The sequence below is a fragment of the Lutzomyia longipalpis genome, chromosome 3 (assembly GCF_024334085.1).
Source record: "Lutzomyia longipalpis isolate SR_M1_2022 chromosome 3, ASM2433408v1".
NCBI classification, from domain to species: domain Eukaryota; kingdom Metazoa; phylum Arthropoda; class Insecta; order Diptera; family Psychodidae; genus Lutzomyia; species Lutzomyia longipalpis.
The window spans coordinates 14899458-14916410 of NC_074709.1; the positions used below are offsets into that span (position 1 = coordinate 14899458).

A 16953-nucleotide genomic window follows, 5' to 3' on the forward strand; every position below is an offset into this window, starting at 1 on the left:
ACTTGCCATCCAAATAATTTACTGTAATAAATATATTTTAATTTTTTTCAGACATTTAAACATATTTTATGAATAAATTAATATTTAAACAAAAAAGTAATTATGTTTTTTTTAAGGATCGTTTAACAAATTTAATGTTGATCAAAAGAAAATTAGTAATAGAAAAAAAAAGTTTTCAAAAAAAGCTTTGTGAAATATATTATTAAAAGCTTTTCGTGAGGCATACTAAGCTTTTTCCCCGAAAGAAAAAGCAATTAAAACATAAGAAAAAGCCAATTTATTCTGAGAAAAATATTAGAGAAAATATAATATTACAAAATATTCTCATTTCGTTGAAAAGATAAAAGGATTTTCCAACCTGTTTGAGGATACGAAGTTGAAAAGAATAATTCATTTGTGAATCAAATATCTCTCCACGCTGTTTGTATCGCATTTCAGGTGAACGATAAAAGGTAAACAGAAGCAGAGAGACGAAACGAATTCTCAAAGAGAGATATTTTGAATGATATTAATTCCGGTGAAATGTGCACTGTTGAGGAAATTGTAAGAGTTGTATTTTGGAGGTGGAGGGTGAAAGGAAATGTTTTCATTTAATTGTTTTTGTTGCGAGAAAACTTTCCTCCGGTGCCGCGCGCTCTTTTGAACCACCCAAAAAGCGACACACCGTCGTCGTGTCTTTTTTGGGCAAATACTTCTCTCATTGTGATTGTTTTGGGAAATCCATCCGGAGGTGGGTGAAAAAGTTACGTACATATAGCATTGTGTCTTCTTGGTGGAATATTAGAAAGTCAAGACAAGAGAGGTTTTGCTACAAAATATATTGTATTTTGAGTCGTTATTGCGACAAGCCCTCCATTCCTATATAGTCTGTTTTCCCATGTTTAAATGTTTGTCTGACTCTTGAGCTCCTCATGTTCCTCCTGAGGCCCTCCCCGAAATTCGAGTTATACGGAAGGGAGGATTGTTTGATAGAATGACAGAGATACGCGCTTTTGTCGGAAGTGAATTGTTTGTCACACTCAAGCAAAGCATTTTCCAAGAGAATTTCAACTTTTCCTCTCTCCTCCGGGCATTAAGGTGTGCGATGGGGTCTCTCCTCAATACCACCCCCCAAAACACACCCTTCAGAATGCCTCAAAACTTCCTTGGAAGGTTTGTAAGTTTGGGAATGAAGAAAAGTTAGTTTTGGGATACTTATCAACAGTTCGGATCACGTGATTTACTGTGCATCTGCCGCAGTCTCAGCAAAAATATTTGATTTTTATAAAAAGAAAGCGGCAGAAAAAAATGAATTTCTTCAACGGCACAAAAAAAAGTGTTTTAAGCCAAAATCTTAAAAATTTACAATTGAGATAAAATAAAATCAAAATTTTTCTCACAAAGCAAAATATAATTTCTCTAGTATCAAATAAATTACATTAAATTAAATTACATTAGGCATCACGAGTGAGTTTTTTTTTGTAAAAAAAAATCCATTTGTAGTTGTCAAGAAGATACTTAACATACGCCATGTTAATTTATTAAGGAGAAACCTGCGAGAATAAGAGAAACATCAAAAGGATATAAAAGGAGCTTTTCTCCATGGAAAAGCGTGCACAATTTTCAAAAGAGAACGAATATAATTTGACGCGCACAAGGAAAGCAAAAGCACTAAATTCAATGCAATGAAATATTAAAATTAAACTTTTCTGCAGGAGTTGGAGAAAAAGTGGCAAAGCGTTTCTTGGAATTTCTTTTTGCCTCCTATTTCTACAAAAAAAATATAAAAAGGAGCTTTTGGAGGTATGAGTTCCTTATAAAATCTCTTAAGTCTCTAAAATTAACTCAATTTTGCTCATAGAAGAACCTTCTAAAGAACCCAATAAAAAACCGAAATATCCCTCTCACGGGCATTCCGTCCCGCCTAGGTGGTCTATATTGAGGTTAAAGAAAATGAAAAATATTATAATAATTTCTCCATTTAAACTACAATTTAGAGCATTTTTTTTTTCAAACAGCAAAAAAGCGCATCGTAATCAAGTTTAATGAACGGACAGGTAAACGATACGACTAGGCTTTATCGCATAAAAATTAATTCAATTTCTTTGTCGGCAAACAGAGAATATAATTAAATAATATGAATATTTTCTGCCATATGTTTGTTCAAGTGGTTGATTTGCGTTAGAACTGCGACACTTCTGATTAGGAGGTGCTCGTGGAGAGGTACTTGAATGGAATGATTTGTATAATAGAAAAAAATGAGACTTTATTGACGTTCGACAATGTTGCAGCTCTACTGGGCTTTTCTGCAAGTTTTTCTTTTACCTAATATTTCCGTACGTAAGGTATGTAACTATATTATTACAAAAACCGTGAACTTTTTGAACAACCCTTAGAGCATTTTATCAATTACCATGGGCTTGGGAAACATTATTTGGTGGGAAAACGTGCAATAAAACATTTATCAAAGTACTTGAGATATTTATCGTTTTGTTTTCGCAGTTCAAATATCTATTTTACCGCCTTCTCGCCCACCAATTGCGATTGGGAGCGGCTGTGAGAGAACGTTGAGAGACGATGCAAATTGGCCATATCGCTGAGATTTCCCATCGAGATCACAAAAATGAACTTAATTGTTGGCAGAAAACAAACAGAGGGTCTCGAATGGCATTGTGCAAGGGCTGTAAAAGGGGTTGCTTTGTGCCAATAGTTGAGTGATTTGAATTTTATAAAATTATTTCAGTCTAAATTTAAATTCTATTTGATTTATTGGCATCAGTTTGATTTTCTCTTCAAGATTTTCCTTTTTGGACAAGACTTGAGGGGTGAGGGGGTTGGAGCTGAAAAGTTAATTGAAGAGACGGAAGGAAGCATCAGGAGAGGAATTGTGTGAATAATCCGGGTGGTATGGTAAAATGTGATGTGAAAAGTTGCTGATGGAAGGGACCACCCGGTGAGTGGAAAAAGGCGCTCAACACGGAGCCAACATTACACGCTTGGATTACTGCTTAATACCCGAGGAGATTTGGCATCAATGATAGGGACTTTTGCTTCTACAATATCGGAATCAATGGCATGGATTGCGTGGTGTTTTCCCATCACTTTCAAGTCATCCTTCGATACAATATTAAAAATTCATCCCTCCTCCCCGGAAAAAAGGGAAAACCTCCCCCTCGATTGGCAAAATATCCGCGTGTGTCATCCTTTTGGGATTTCCTTCAATAGGCACGCGTTCAATTGAGAGATAAATTCTTCAGAGGTGCGTCGTCTTTGTGTGATACGTTACGTACCTGCCTGCCCAAGCGCATGAGGAGCGGTTGATACCTCCAATAAGTGAAACAGTTTGAGCATAAGGAGGATTATGAGATCATGCACGATTTCCCACGTTAGATTGCTTAAAAGGTGGGGAGACCATTGAACTGTTATTTTCCTTTAGCAGAAATTCTCAGAATAAATTGCTAAATTGCGAATTATACACACAAAAAAATGCGCGTAGTAATAAATACTGTTCCCATACAAAATTCCATTAGATTCTACTACGTTAGCTTTTGAATACGCGCCTATAATGCATATTGTAGCTTCAAAAGCTATTGCATTTTAGAATCTACTATGTTAGCTTTTGAAAACGCGCCAATAATGCATAATGTAGTTTGTACTATGCACAGGTCAAATCAATCACAAGCATTTTTAATTTAACTACGTACAATGTTACATACATTGCGTGTACCATATTGATATTATTTCGTGTTGCTTTAGGTATTAAAATATATTGTTTTTCATTTCATTTCATTTATTTTATTTCCACCTCATTTTTTTAATACACTTTTTTCTACACACACGTAATTAAACACATCCTTTTTGGTTTCCTTGCTGCCAGGACTTGTGCTCATTTCTGTATCTTCCTTCTTCAGCCTTTCCAGCTTGATGATTTGGGGGAAATTGCAGCATTTTTTTCCTGAAAAAAAAGAAACAATGTTTTAATCAAATGATTGATCAAATGAAAATAAAATATTAATTATAATACATACCATCCACGTCATTCCAGGATAGATTTTTCAGTAATAGTTTGTCGACACCGCTATCCTTGTTGATTCACAGATCGCTCACTTTTCCGGAAAACTTTTTTCTCCATCATCCTGGCTATTGAAAAATTTCTGAAAAACAAATACGTTTAATATACTGAACTGGAGAGCATTTATGTTGTATATGGAAAGTCTTACCTTTTTATCAAATTAAAAAGATTGAACATTTTTACAATGGAGACGCCCGAGACGCCCCAATCCACTTTATACTTTTATTTTCCATTTTTTAAACTGTTTTCTTTTAACTTGTTTTCGTATTGAGTCGAATTAATTTTGCGTATGAGAAAAAGGGATTTCAATACCGAAAAAATTTAACAGTTAATATTCAGAATTAGGATCAAAAACAAATATTTTGAATCTATCTACGAAGAATTATACTTTAAAATATTTTACATAGTAGATTATTATTTGAATATGGAAGAAATTGAATCTAAACCTAAAAATATACTTTCAATATTTTACGTAGTACCTAAATATTACTATATGAATCAATAATTTGGGTATAGTAGTTTTTAAATTGCTTAACTTTTGTTTCAATCGTTCTTAATTTTGAATCAAAAGCTTTTCATAATATACTTTACAATAATCGCGAATTTTCGTGATTGAATCAAAATTTTTACACATTTTAAAAACAAAACAGCATTTTTTTAGTATTCACTGCTAAAATTTTTTTGTGTGTATTGAAATTCTTTCTCTAAAAAAATCATTAAATTTTCTTTCTACAATTTTTTTAAGAGAATAAATAATGTAATCAGAAACAGTGATATTTGTACGGAGCCTCTGCTATGCTCTGTAGGAAGGATGATCTTAAATCTGACTATTATGTAATTTTTATATGAAAAAAGAATATTTAAAAAAAAAAGAATTTTTGTCTTTGATAAACAGATATTTTCCCATCATTTTAAATTCTAATATCATGACGATAGTCGCGAAAGGGGTAACCTACTAATCCCCCTTAATTCTTATATTAAACCCCAAAGGTGCCAAATGTTTCTCTCAATCATGTCTTTCTCTTGCAACATTATGCAATATTGGATGCCATTTTAATTGATGACAAATTCAAGAGGCATATCGAACACAGCGTGTAATACGGTCACAGGAACATTATGCCTCGTACTGGAGTAAGGGAAATAAACTGGCCAGAAATTGTCGTAGGTTTGTGTGTCACATAGTCCGCGCATTTGGCGATGAAGTGTGACAAAATGGGCCTTTAAAGAGCATAAAATTCAGCAAGACGAATCCACCCTCGATAGGGGAGTTTTTTTCTGCGCGGAGGGATGACATTTTCTATGGTTGAAACAGGTGGTGGTGAAACGGAGCAGCTTCCATCCGGTCGCACGTGCGAGCAATTGTCCCCCGAAACGACCTCATGTGGCGCACAGGAGACAAATCCCAGGGCCAAGGAGAGAAATATGTGCGTGTATCAATATTTTTCCCATCTAATTCCCACAATTTTATTTATTTCTCCAAAAAATTTCCTTTTTTGTTTAGGGTAATCCCTAACAAAGAAAATATGAGGGAATCCGGAAGATGTGGAAGAGTTTAAATTGTGTGACCTTTGAGTGTTTTACAAAAGACTTTTGAGATTTGCTTACCTGAATTACTTCTGGGTGAAGTCTTCAAGTGAGATCCTATCTCTTGGGTTTATTTGCCGCCACAAAACACTCACATGACCAAATTGTTCAAATTTTCCTAAAATCTCATGAGAGAATTTTAAGAGCTCCCAAGTCTTTGAGGTATTATGTATAGCACCAAGAGGAATTCATCTGTAAATTTTTTAACGGATATTTTGAGTTTTATAGGGACTGATTTTAAGCTCCTCAAGTTATTCATTCGTTTTTATTCGAATATTTCAAAAAACTAGTGAACTCGAGCTTTCAAGTCCAAATGAAGTTTATACTGACTAGAAAAGTTTTGCAATTTGTGCGCTAAAAATTTATTAAAATAGATTGATAATAAAATAAATATATGTGCCAAAAATTTCAAATGACATATTTAAGAAAATCTACATTAAGTGCCAAAAAAAAGTCCTTTTGATTATTAAATTAGATATTTTGCAAATCTTCCTTTTCCACCCTTAATCGTCATTAAATCCGTGCCAGAAACCATCCCCTTTGGTTCGAGAAAACATTTGGGTGATATTTTGGAGATGGAAAACTTTGTGCGGAGTTTCAATCCTTTTTGTTTCGACAAAACTTCTGCTGAAGAACTTTTGTCAAAATATAAAACTTTCAGGTCGAGAAGTTGAAATGAAAATCACATAACATGGCCATCACAAGGCATGACGCAATTCACTTTTCTTCCTTCGTCTCTTTTTTTTGTGCAGAAAAGTTGCATTATATAGAAATTCTCAATGGAAAAGAGATGTATAAGAGTTGGAAGGGGAGAGAATATAAATTCAGAATGAAATCAGTTGGAAAATTGAGACGACTTCGTGTGGCTCCAGAAGCTCAAATGGAAGGATGAACATGACCACAAACACTTGTATTTGCTGCCATTTTCTGCACATTCACAAATTTCGGATGTGGAAATTGCTTTGCGGGTGTATGCGGAAAATGGACAACAATTTGCGCATAGACAATTGCGGGGGCCTCTAGTAGAATCTTGGATGTGTATATGTGTACTGTGCATTTTGACCCCATCTCTCTAGTGCGGTCACTTACCCATTTCTACTACCCTTAGCTATGTATTCTATCCACATCCCAGAGACATAACCACTTCAATGTGGATGTCTCTCTTGATGGTCCCATCTACAGGGTGGAATGAAGTTTCTTATACACACGGAGAATTTATTGAAATGATCAATCGGGGTATGAAGCTTTTGAAGGGAGGGTGCTCTGCTGTTCCATTTAATTAAGCTCCCTTTTGCTCATTAATCAGAAACAAAGAAAAGTTCACGACCCACGCGGCTGTTGTCCTGAAAATTGACACACCCTTGACTTTTTCTTTCTCTCGTGCCACCACCCACCATCCACTCAACCCCCTTTCAGTTTCCAGGTATAGAACGCCTTTTGCTGTATGTGACGACGCCAATTTGTCTTGGAGCACTTTTTGCACCCAACAAATGGTGCGCCTTTTTGGAGAAAATGAAAAATACCCGGCCATTCATTACAATTCGGAGTTTTTCCATGAAATTTAATTTCGTGGAAAAAGGGCGCGAAAGAAGTGGGGGACAGTATCAATTTGTTTCATTTCCAATTACGTACGGAATTTTATGGACGTTTTTAAAATAATTTACACGCTAAGGAAAGTCAAGGTTGTAAGCTTTTACGAAATGCTCGAAAGCTTTATTAAGAATCGATTAATATTAGGGTAAATAAAGTTGTGAATCTCTTAATGCCATTTGAACTCTTTTTGCATTATACACGAAATGTTTTTTTTTAAAATTAAATTCTTAAATTTTCCACCAAAGTTGCTCAGGTCAATTCGATTATTAGTTGGTATACCACAATCGTGGCATACCAAGTATTGTAATCGTCGGAAAAGCCGACCCTCTCAGAACGGGCTCAAACTTGGTATGAGCACGAGTTAGACATCCCACATTACGAAAATGGTGGTGGAAAATTTTTGATCCGGCCGGCCTGCCGGGCAGGACTCAACATTTTGCCTTATAGCTCGAGAACGGTAACAGATAAAAACTTCCGGTTTGAAGTTTTCTATAGAAATGTGGGTGTAAAATTTCATTTTTCGCATTTTCAAAATTCAAAATGGCCGTCATCCGCCATGTTGAACTACCATCAATCACTTCCCTTACAGTTAGAGGTCTGAAATTTTAGTATGTTGTAGAGCTCAGTGAGACGTTTTCATCGATAATTCATACTTGAAAATCGGTCAAGCGGTTTAGCAAATATGGCGGCCTAATGCAAAAACTGTTTTTTCGATATAACTCGAGAACGGCTTGACCGATATTGATCATCTTGGTATCAAATAAAAGGTTTCAAGAAGCCCTACAACTGTCTAGAACATTTCAAGTTCCAAAAATGGCCGCAAGAGGCCCTAAAATCAAAAACAAAAATTGCTTAATTTTAAGAGACAATGAGCCTAATTCAGCGACCAAGAAACCCTTAAAATTCGCTTGAAATCTTGAAATTTCAGTATAAAATTCAAAGATTTCAAGGGTTTCTTGGTCGCTGAATTAGGTCCAATATCTCCGAACATCTGTTATCGATTTCTTTTAAATTTGGATATATTGTAGCCTGACTTAATATCTTTAACCAGTCCGAAAATGAAGAAATTCTATGTCGCCGTTTAGAAGATATAGCCATTTGAAAAATTCTTGAATTTGAAAAGTTCTAATAGCCATATCTCTTGAACAGCTTGTCTGATTTTGCTCAGTTTGATATCAAATTAAAGATTTTGCAAAACTCTATAACTTTATAGAACATCAGAAACCTCTAGAACCATTCCTTGAGAACAAAAAGTGCAAAAAACTGTTTTGGTAAAACAAAAATCTACCACTTTGTGTTCTAGAGGTGACCTTGAAATGTATCGAAATATATGTTATATTATAGCTTATTTCAATATCTTTCCAAAACTAGTCACGAAATTTTTGTAGGTTTTATAGAACTTGAGATATAACGATTTTTGTCTTTAAAATTGATGAATTTCATAAAAAAATCAACTTTGCCTACTAATACTACTTAAAAATTAAATTATAACGCATAGACTGATCCATCCGCGTTGTGGTATACCAACTCTAATAACTGGACGCGTTATGATTGACTTTCAAGTGTAAATTAAAATTAAACAAATATTTCTAACACAATGTTACTTCCCTTGGACTTTATTGATTGCTCCAAAGCTTTACTATGAGGATCTGTCCCATATTTAGATCTCAGAATCCTCAGAAAGATATTTAAAATAAGGTCTAAATTAAATAGTTGTAATTAAATCAAACAGATCATACTGCATTATTCAATTTATTTAATTCATCAATAGTTCTCTTTTGAACTGTATGTATTCATTGACATCCCATGTTTAATTCATCTTGGAATACCCAAAAAAAAACAAATTTGGAAGACTCTGACTAATTTCTAATTGACAAAAGTCATGAATGAATATTTTTATCATGAAACAGAAACCAAAATACCCCAGACAGCCATTAAAATAAAATTCACGTCTTATCTCAAACCAGGTAATTGTTGAGGAATTGAGACCAAGACGCCTCATTTTGATGATGACCGGAAGGTCGCTTTGTGAGTTTCGTGTGTGTGTAACGATTGATTTGCAATCCAACGCAATGACCTCAGAGGAGAAATTTTCCCCAAAAACATAGTTTTATGTCCTGTGGAAAATCCATAGTTTGTGAAGCCATTGAACTGCATTTGCATTCAAGTCATGCTGGGTGGGAAAAAAATATGTGTGTGTGTCACTTTCAACCCCATCCCTTGAGGGGACCAGGGAGGATTCCATCCATTTTCCGTCCACACTTTGTTTTTTTTTCCTACACACCGGGAAAATCTTGTGAATTGTATGTGTGTGTGTGGCGTGTGTATTTGTAAGCAAAATTTCCCCGAGAGCTGTGAAGAAGAGGAGAAAAGAGCATGTACACAGCCAATGACGAGTGAACAGGGCGTTTCCTCGCCACTACATCAAAAATCGTACATGCGTGCTCCGGAGGGTGTCACCACCTTGTTCTCCTTGCCAAAAACTCACATAGACATTCACCCAGCTCTCTTGTTCCCTCATCACACACCGCACTGAGCCCGAATATCTCTTGTGGCCCGATACTTTCGGGCTAGCGCGGGAACAGCAAGAGGGTCCCCTCCTCCCGCACACCTTCCTAGCTTTTCCGAAAACGACTGTCACACATTTTGCCCGCACTTTTCCCTCGGCACGATCGAACCTCTACCATCCGCACATGCACTTGGGCCACACGTCTGATCGGACTTACTTTGCTCGACCAAGACTCTACTCTTTCGTCTCTTCTTCAAAGCACGCGCGGTTTTCGCTGAAAACTCACGGTTATATATAAAACTACATATTAAAAAAAAAGCCTAAAGAATTCAAAGTGTGAAGTGAAAATTTATAGAAAAAAGTGACGAAATAAATGGATTATGTGACAAAAATTCCAACTTGTGTGGATAATTTTGAGAGAGATAAAATATGCTATTAAAAAAAAGTGAAGAGTCAGGAGTTTTCCACTGAAAAATTCCCAACTGGATTTTTATCGAAACGTGAAAATTGTTACTTGGAAAAATAACTGAAATTACTAAAAAAAAATTGTGCTGCAGGATTAATTAGAAAAACAGTGTCGGTGTGGAAATGGCAATGGATACAGTGAGTTGCTGATGTTTGGAGTGAATGAAAGATTTTTTTTTCTCTGCATAAATTGACTGGAAAAGAAGAAAGGATTATGTTGGAATTCTACCCAAATCCGAATCCAGCAGGAATCATGCAAAATCATGAACCTATTTCGAGTTCTCTCGATTGCAATGGTCGGACAGGTATGAAGCATATGCTGCACACAATACCCAACGGCAGAGAGAAAATTATTTCATATTAGGGGTGCAAAGCTTTTACATATAGGGGATGATTTGGATAATTAAATATATTTAAGTCGTTCTTCTCGGTGTAATGAACTTTTAAAGTATTCAAAAATTTTTTTTATATATTTATTTTTAGGAAAAAAAATCAAATAGAGTGAAGAACGCCAATATGTAATAATTTTTAGATAAAAGTTTATTACTTGACTGTTTTGTGTCTTCAATAAAAAAAAAACTTTGGATTTTTACAATAATAGTTCAGAATGTTTTTAATTTCTTTATTAAACTTAGGTTTAAATAATAGTTTGAGGAAACCTTAGGACATAGAAATTCACACTAATGATGTACAAAATTTTAGACCAAAATCAGAGTGATACGATAGTGCTTTTATAGTTTTTAACTTGTTATAATTTTACATAGTACTTGATTTGAGAAAATACTTACAAAATGATATTATTCCTAATTTATAAACTTAAAAAAAAACTTTTCTTCCTCTTTTGCAATTTCATGTAACAACTACTTATATCTTTTTAGATGATACTTAATTCCTTCCAGTAATTAAATTTAATCAATCAGTCAGCTGATTTGAAGTATTTTATCTATAGAACATGGGGTGAAGCCTCCTTTTACAATATATACATAGGTACATATGTACATTCAGCAGTAGGTAATCAACATACAATTTTTTCCTATACAAAAATTTTCTCTTACACATAGAGATTCGGTGAATTTTCCATTTTCCCAAACATGCAAGTCCAATTTCCAAATATGCATTATATGACAAATAGGCAATAATAAAAAAATTGTATATTTTATTTCCATTGTATTTACAATAATTCACCAATAAATAATTTAAAATAACCAGGGAAAATTACCACGATTTTCTCATTCTTTCAAATGCAATAAAATATCGATTTTTCTCATTCATATACCATCATCAGGCATCAGACTGATAATCACCAAAATAATTTAATAAGGGGAGAAAACTTTTGGCCAACAATCAAGAAGGAGATTATGCTAAATAATTTAAATTTTATGCTATAGGCCAATGCATGGATGAAATATCTTTCTATTGTCTATGTTATTCTTAAACCCAAATCATTCAATAATTTTGAAATATTCAACGATTGAATGAATGGATTGAATCGTCTTTTTATCGATTACTAATGAATTAGTAATTTTGGGTATTTTATACATCAGCTTTTGCAACACATTTCGCAATCCTTAAAAGCTCTTTATAATGACAGTTCAGCATAAAAATGTTATAAAAATATTCCTTCAGAAGTTTTTTTTTTAACAAAGTTAAAGTCTTTTCACAGCAGAAAGTTTAAAATAAATTTCTAGTTGTTTTTTGACTAATTGTAGGTAGGTAACTTACTCATTTTAAAGCTGCGTGAAGGGTGAGGTGCAAGTGGAATAAAAAAAACGTGTTGTTCATGTTTTATTTAAAGCTCCCTCAGCAACAAACAACTTGAGAAATGAGTCAATGTGAATCACTCAAATAAGTAACATCATCAAATTCGTAACAATAATTTTTTTGTTTAAATAAAAAAATGAATCAATGACAAAATTATAGGTTTAGTTAGAATAGAATCTTTGATTTTTCATACTAACAGCAGTAGCTTTAGAAGCAACGGATAAAACCTTCAGATTTTTGACCAAAGAGTATTAAATTAACGTTACAATGATATCACACTAGTTAATCCGAGCCTCCAATCACAGAACAAACAAAAACGTGTGAGCTTTCACAGAACAAGTAAACCAACTTCAATCAGGATTAAGAACAGTAGAAAATTCAAAATCTTGAACTTTCGCCAAAAATGTGTTATTTGACATGTAAAAGTAAGCTCCATTTAAGGATATTTGATATGTAAAAGTAAGCTCCATTTAAGGATTACTTCATTTAATTTTTTCTAGTTTTTCAAGCTGTTAAAAGGTTAGAATGGAGACATCCTCTCCTATGCAATTATTTGTGAAGTATTTTTTCTGTTTTTATTTTTCTAGCAAAAAAAAGTCAAGAACAATAAAAAAAAACTAATCAAAAAAAAATTCGAAATTACATTTAGGCTTCACCTTGAACTGAGAAATTCGAGGTTTTCCTAGCGAATGCTATAAATAACCACGCTTTAATTTAGCCTAAGACAATTCACAATATAATTTAAGAAAAATAGATTGGGGAATCAACAATAACCTTTTAGATTTTCGACTCATTTTGAAGAAAAAGTCAAATTCTTTAATCATTTTTTTTCTTAAATGAATATTTTATTAAGTTTTTTTCTATTTAGAGAAAATTTTTAAATCTATTTTTATGCTTTTATTAAAAGAACCAAATTCCCTGATTACGAACATATGAGGAACATAATAACAAAACAGACCTCACAGCTGTTCTGTTCACAAAACTGAGCCCCATCCAGAATGTTTCTCTGATTTCAGAAAGAATTTTGTATATTTGTCTTTGAGCCAAAAACAAAAATATTAGGACAAATTATGCAAAAAAATTGATTGATTTATCTTAAAGTTCAAAACATTGAGAGATGAGCGACTGTCCGCGAGATATTTTTTGGGGGACATAGAGGTTGTTTTATGTATATGAGAAAATTGCACCAACAGTCGCGGCGTAACAATAAACACCACAAACTTTATAGTGCTATTTGTTATTTCTGCACAGCAAAGAGAGCAAAACATTTTTCGTTGCACCCAAAAGGGCGGCGAGGGTATGTCTGCAATTTTGTTGGAGTGAGTGTGCGAAAAAAGCCAACATTTTGCATATACAATGGGACAATTAAATCAGTTTACTCTCGGCTTGTTTTTTTAATTAAAAACTCTCCCCGTCCCCCCCCCCATACCAACCCCCATGAGTTCATTCCACTTCTCGCAAATTTGTTTGGGATATTTTTGCATGCTTTTATTAGTAAATTCATGTTCCAATTTAAACATTGGCTTTTTCAATCGACTCTGTGGCTGGCCTTTTTTCTCTCATTCACAAATTACATCCCACATTTGGGTGTTTGAGAGCCACCCCCACACCTCTCATATCAGTCCACATCGCCCACACTTTCACCTCTTTTTGCACTCAGCAGGTGCGAGTGATTCTCAGGCTAAAACCACTAAAAGCTCTTCCTCTGCTGCACTCTCCAAACTATTTCCTCAACCCAAAAGCGATGAATTGTTTACGTTAATCGAAGAGAGGAAGTCAATTTTGGATGACTCCTTGGGGAGCATTAGAGAGCTTCTTCAAACTTTGGCGTGTTCGTGGTTTAATGGGCCCCCACAATGGGGCTGTTTTCTCGATACAAATTCAATTGATTTGCATGCATAATGTTGTGAAGAGTTTGCTCAATCCAAACAAATAGAAAGATATAATAAATAATTTTAAAGATTCTTTAAAGTTACTTCACAATAAATTCTTTACAAACTCATCTCCGTGTAAAGAGATTTTCCTTTTTTTAAAATACTGTATTAAATTGTTTCGTTAATTAAGTTCTGTTACTCTGAAAATTTTTGTAAAAAACAATCTAGGGGAGGGCGGGGCTAATAAAGTCACTTAAGGGTTTAGAAAAAGCTTAAAATATCATATTTCCTAGCTAGATAGAAGAAAATTATCTGAGAAAGAGTTATACACGGAAAGAAAAAAGTTGTACGGTACAGAAATTGACATATATCCAAGCCAGAAATTCTTATATGTCTCTACCACGCATAATTTGTACTCGAGCCAGTTATAGCTCCAGTCTCGGCTACAAAAGAATTTTAACTGCCTCACAAATTTTGTCATTTTTTTTCCAATAGAGTAAAGATTGATGTGATTTTATAGGATAAAAGGTCAGTTTGACTGATCCTTGGGAGTAGGAGCTAGAATTTTGATAAATCTGGGAATAAAGTTCAAATGTCTGATGTCATTCTGGGGATGAAAAATCTGCCCGGGAAGCTCACATAATGCACAATTTCACTGAATTTAGCACTCAGGAGAACCTCCAGTGACTCCTAGAAGAGTAAGTAGGTTGAAAATGTCCAGGAGCATGTTGAGAAATTCCGCGAGAAGGTCAATGAGATCATTGGGAGTCAGAGAAACAAAGGGAATGAATCCACGGAAGGAACCACTATGAACAGAACATGCACAATACTCACATAAACATGGTCATTTTCATAAATCACTGGGAAAACTGTTAGATTTTTCGACAAATCATGAGATTTTACTGAAAATGGGTCCAGAGGAAAATTGCGCTTCTTCAGAGAAAGTCAACAACACCATCCCATAACCTAATTTTTGAATGTTTTGATTTTTCTCTAAAATTTCTGAGCTAGAAATTTCAAATGCCTGGGAGAGACATAATTCATTTCTACCCTGGACATTATTATATTCTAACGCCAAATACCTGGGAGACATATTTTTTGTGTCTACCTTGGCTATTTATTTTTTTCTATAGGGCACTAAATCTCCTAAAGAAATGGGCTATACATTTCGCTTTATCCATTTGGGAAATATGATATTTTGAGCTTTTTTTAAACCCTTAAGTGACTTTTAACCCCGCTCTCCCCTATATTTTAGAGGTAATAAAACATGAGTCTAGATGGAGGCGCCTGGTCTTCACTAAACCATTCAATTTCTCAGCAGTAAACTCGTTCTGATTTATTTCTTTAAAAAAATGATTTTCAGAAACAAAAAAAATCTAATTTTTCTCTCTATATAATTAAAATTTATTGATTGATAATAATTTATCTTTCAAAATGAGTTGAAGAACCTCTCACTGAACGATATGCGGGGATAAAGGTGTTGTGATTGCATTGAATTATCTCCCTAATTGCTAATATTGATTAGATTATGTATACCATCCAAATGGCATCCAATAAATCCATCAATTTGACATTATTTGAGAAATATTTTAATTATTTCTAACATTTAGCCTCAATTATTGCAGAAATGACCATAAAATGCGAAAAGAACTACGAGATCTGCGAAGGATGTGGCCAAAAAATTCACGACCGATACCTCATGAGGGTGGCAGATGCAAGTTGGCACGAACACTGTCTTGCCTGCTGTGTCTGCGGTGTACCCCTCAATCATTCCTGCTACTCCCGCAACACGAAGCTCTACTGCAAAGCTGATTACGACCGGTAGACTAAGCTCTGATACTTAATCCATTGGATAAAACTAAACCTGCTTGAATTTTCATTTTTCAGAATTTTCAGCGTAAAATGTTCTCGATGCAGTGAACGGGTCCTACCGCATGATATGGTGATGCGCGTTCAGAACTACGTCTACCACCTGCCCTGCTTCATCTGCGGCATATGCTGTAGGCCTCTAGAGAAGGGCGAGCACTACTTTGTACGTGCTGGTCAATTGTTTTGTCGCCTGGACTACGAGAAGGATTTCTACATGTCACCGCATGACGACGATATGCTCCTGGACGACTCGGTACGTCCTCGTGATGGACGACGTGGCCCCAAAAGACCTCGAACAATCCTCACGTCGGCACAGAGAAGGCAATTCAAGGCGTCCTTTGAAGTTTCCCCGAAACCTTGTCGGAAAGTCCGAGAAGCCCTCGCCAAGGATACTGGACTATCGGTTCGTGTGGTACAAGTGTGGTTCCAAAATCAGAGGGCGAAGATGAAGAAAATTCAGCGTAAGGCAAAGCAAGATGGGGACAAAAAGGATGATACCGTGAAGGAGGAGAAGGGAATAAAACAGGAATCTCCCAGTAGTGATCATGGGCACTACATTGGCATGGATAGTTCATTTGGTTCTGCCAGTCAACCGCTTAATCCTAACATTCCCTACTCGCCTGATGGTAAGGACCTTCTTCAATTATCCTATTTTGCATCTTTTATTTTTTAAATCCTTGTCAGTTGTTAGTGCTAAAAAAATCAAAAAAAAAATCACAAAGACAAATTATATAAAATATTTTATTTTCTCTTGCAGATTATCCTGGAAATTCAGGAGACAGCTTCTGTAGCTCGGACGTGTCCCTGGATGGAAGTAGCTTCGATCACCTGGACGAGGGTACTTCAGATACGCTTTCACTGCAGAATTTGGACCTACAGACGGGGCATGGACAGAGTGGTGGCCATGAGAGCTTAGTCTCGCTTACGGCGGGCGTAATAAATCCCATTGACAAGCTCTATCTCATGCAGAACTCCTACTTCAGCTCCGACCAATGAGACACACCGTGATCACCATGTTGGGGTGAATTTGCTACTTTTATAGAGAAAACGACCGCAGAATCGCTTTTCACACACCCTCGCGGACCCCCAAGGAGGCTGCTGAACCTCCGACGAATCCCCCGCGCGGGGTCCTTTGCCCTAGAATTCCCCTCCGGAGAAGCAAAATATCTCAAGAATAAGTGTATTTAATTGAAATAATTGTGATGATACCTAGTCATGGTAGGAGTTGCACCCAACACCCCCTAACT

The 16953-nt window shown here is 35.2% G+C and overlaps 1 protein-coding gene across 1 annotated transcript; it reads left to right on the forward strand.

The window, feature by feature from the left end:
- The first annotated feature begins 9763 nt into the window (after nucleotides 1-9763).
- LOC129793294 (LIM homeobox transcription factor 1-beta) lies at nucleotides 9764-16925 on the forward strand. The gene is made up of 4 exons (XM_055833136.1): nucleotides 9764-10507; nucleotides 15463-15658; nucleotides 15725-16332; nucleotides 16464-16925. Exons 1-4 carry the CDS (start codon nucleotides 10417-10419, stop codon nucleotides 16700-16702), a joined length of 1134 nt encoding a protein of 377 aa, XP_055689111.1. The 5' UTR covers nucleotides 9764-10416; the 3' UTR covers nucleotides 16703-16925.
- The last annotated feature ends 28 nt before the right edge of the window (nucleotides 16926-16953 follow it).

What these genes read in the sequence shown, in the direction of transcription:
- LOC129793294 (XM_055833136.1), top strand. Translation starts at nt 10,417, where the DNA reads ATGTTGGAATTCTACCCAAATCCGAATCCAGCAGGAATCATGCAAAAT. An exon ending in CGATTGCAATGGTCGGACAG is followed by an intron (nt 10,508 to 15,462) that starts GTATGAAGCATA and finishes CAATTATTGCAG; the next exon opens with AAATGACCATAAAATGCGAA. An exon ending in CATTCCCTACTCGCCTGATG is followed by an intron (nt 16,333 to 16,463) that starts GTAAGGACCTTC and finishes TTTCTCTTGCAG; the next exon opens with ATTATCCTGGAAATTCAGGA.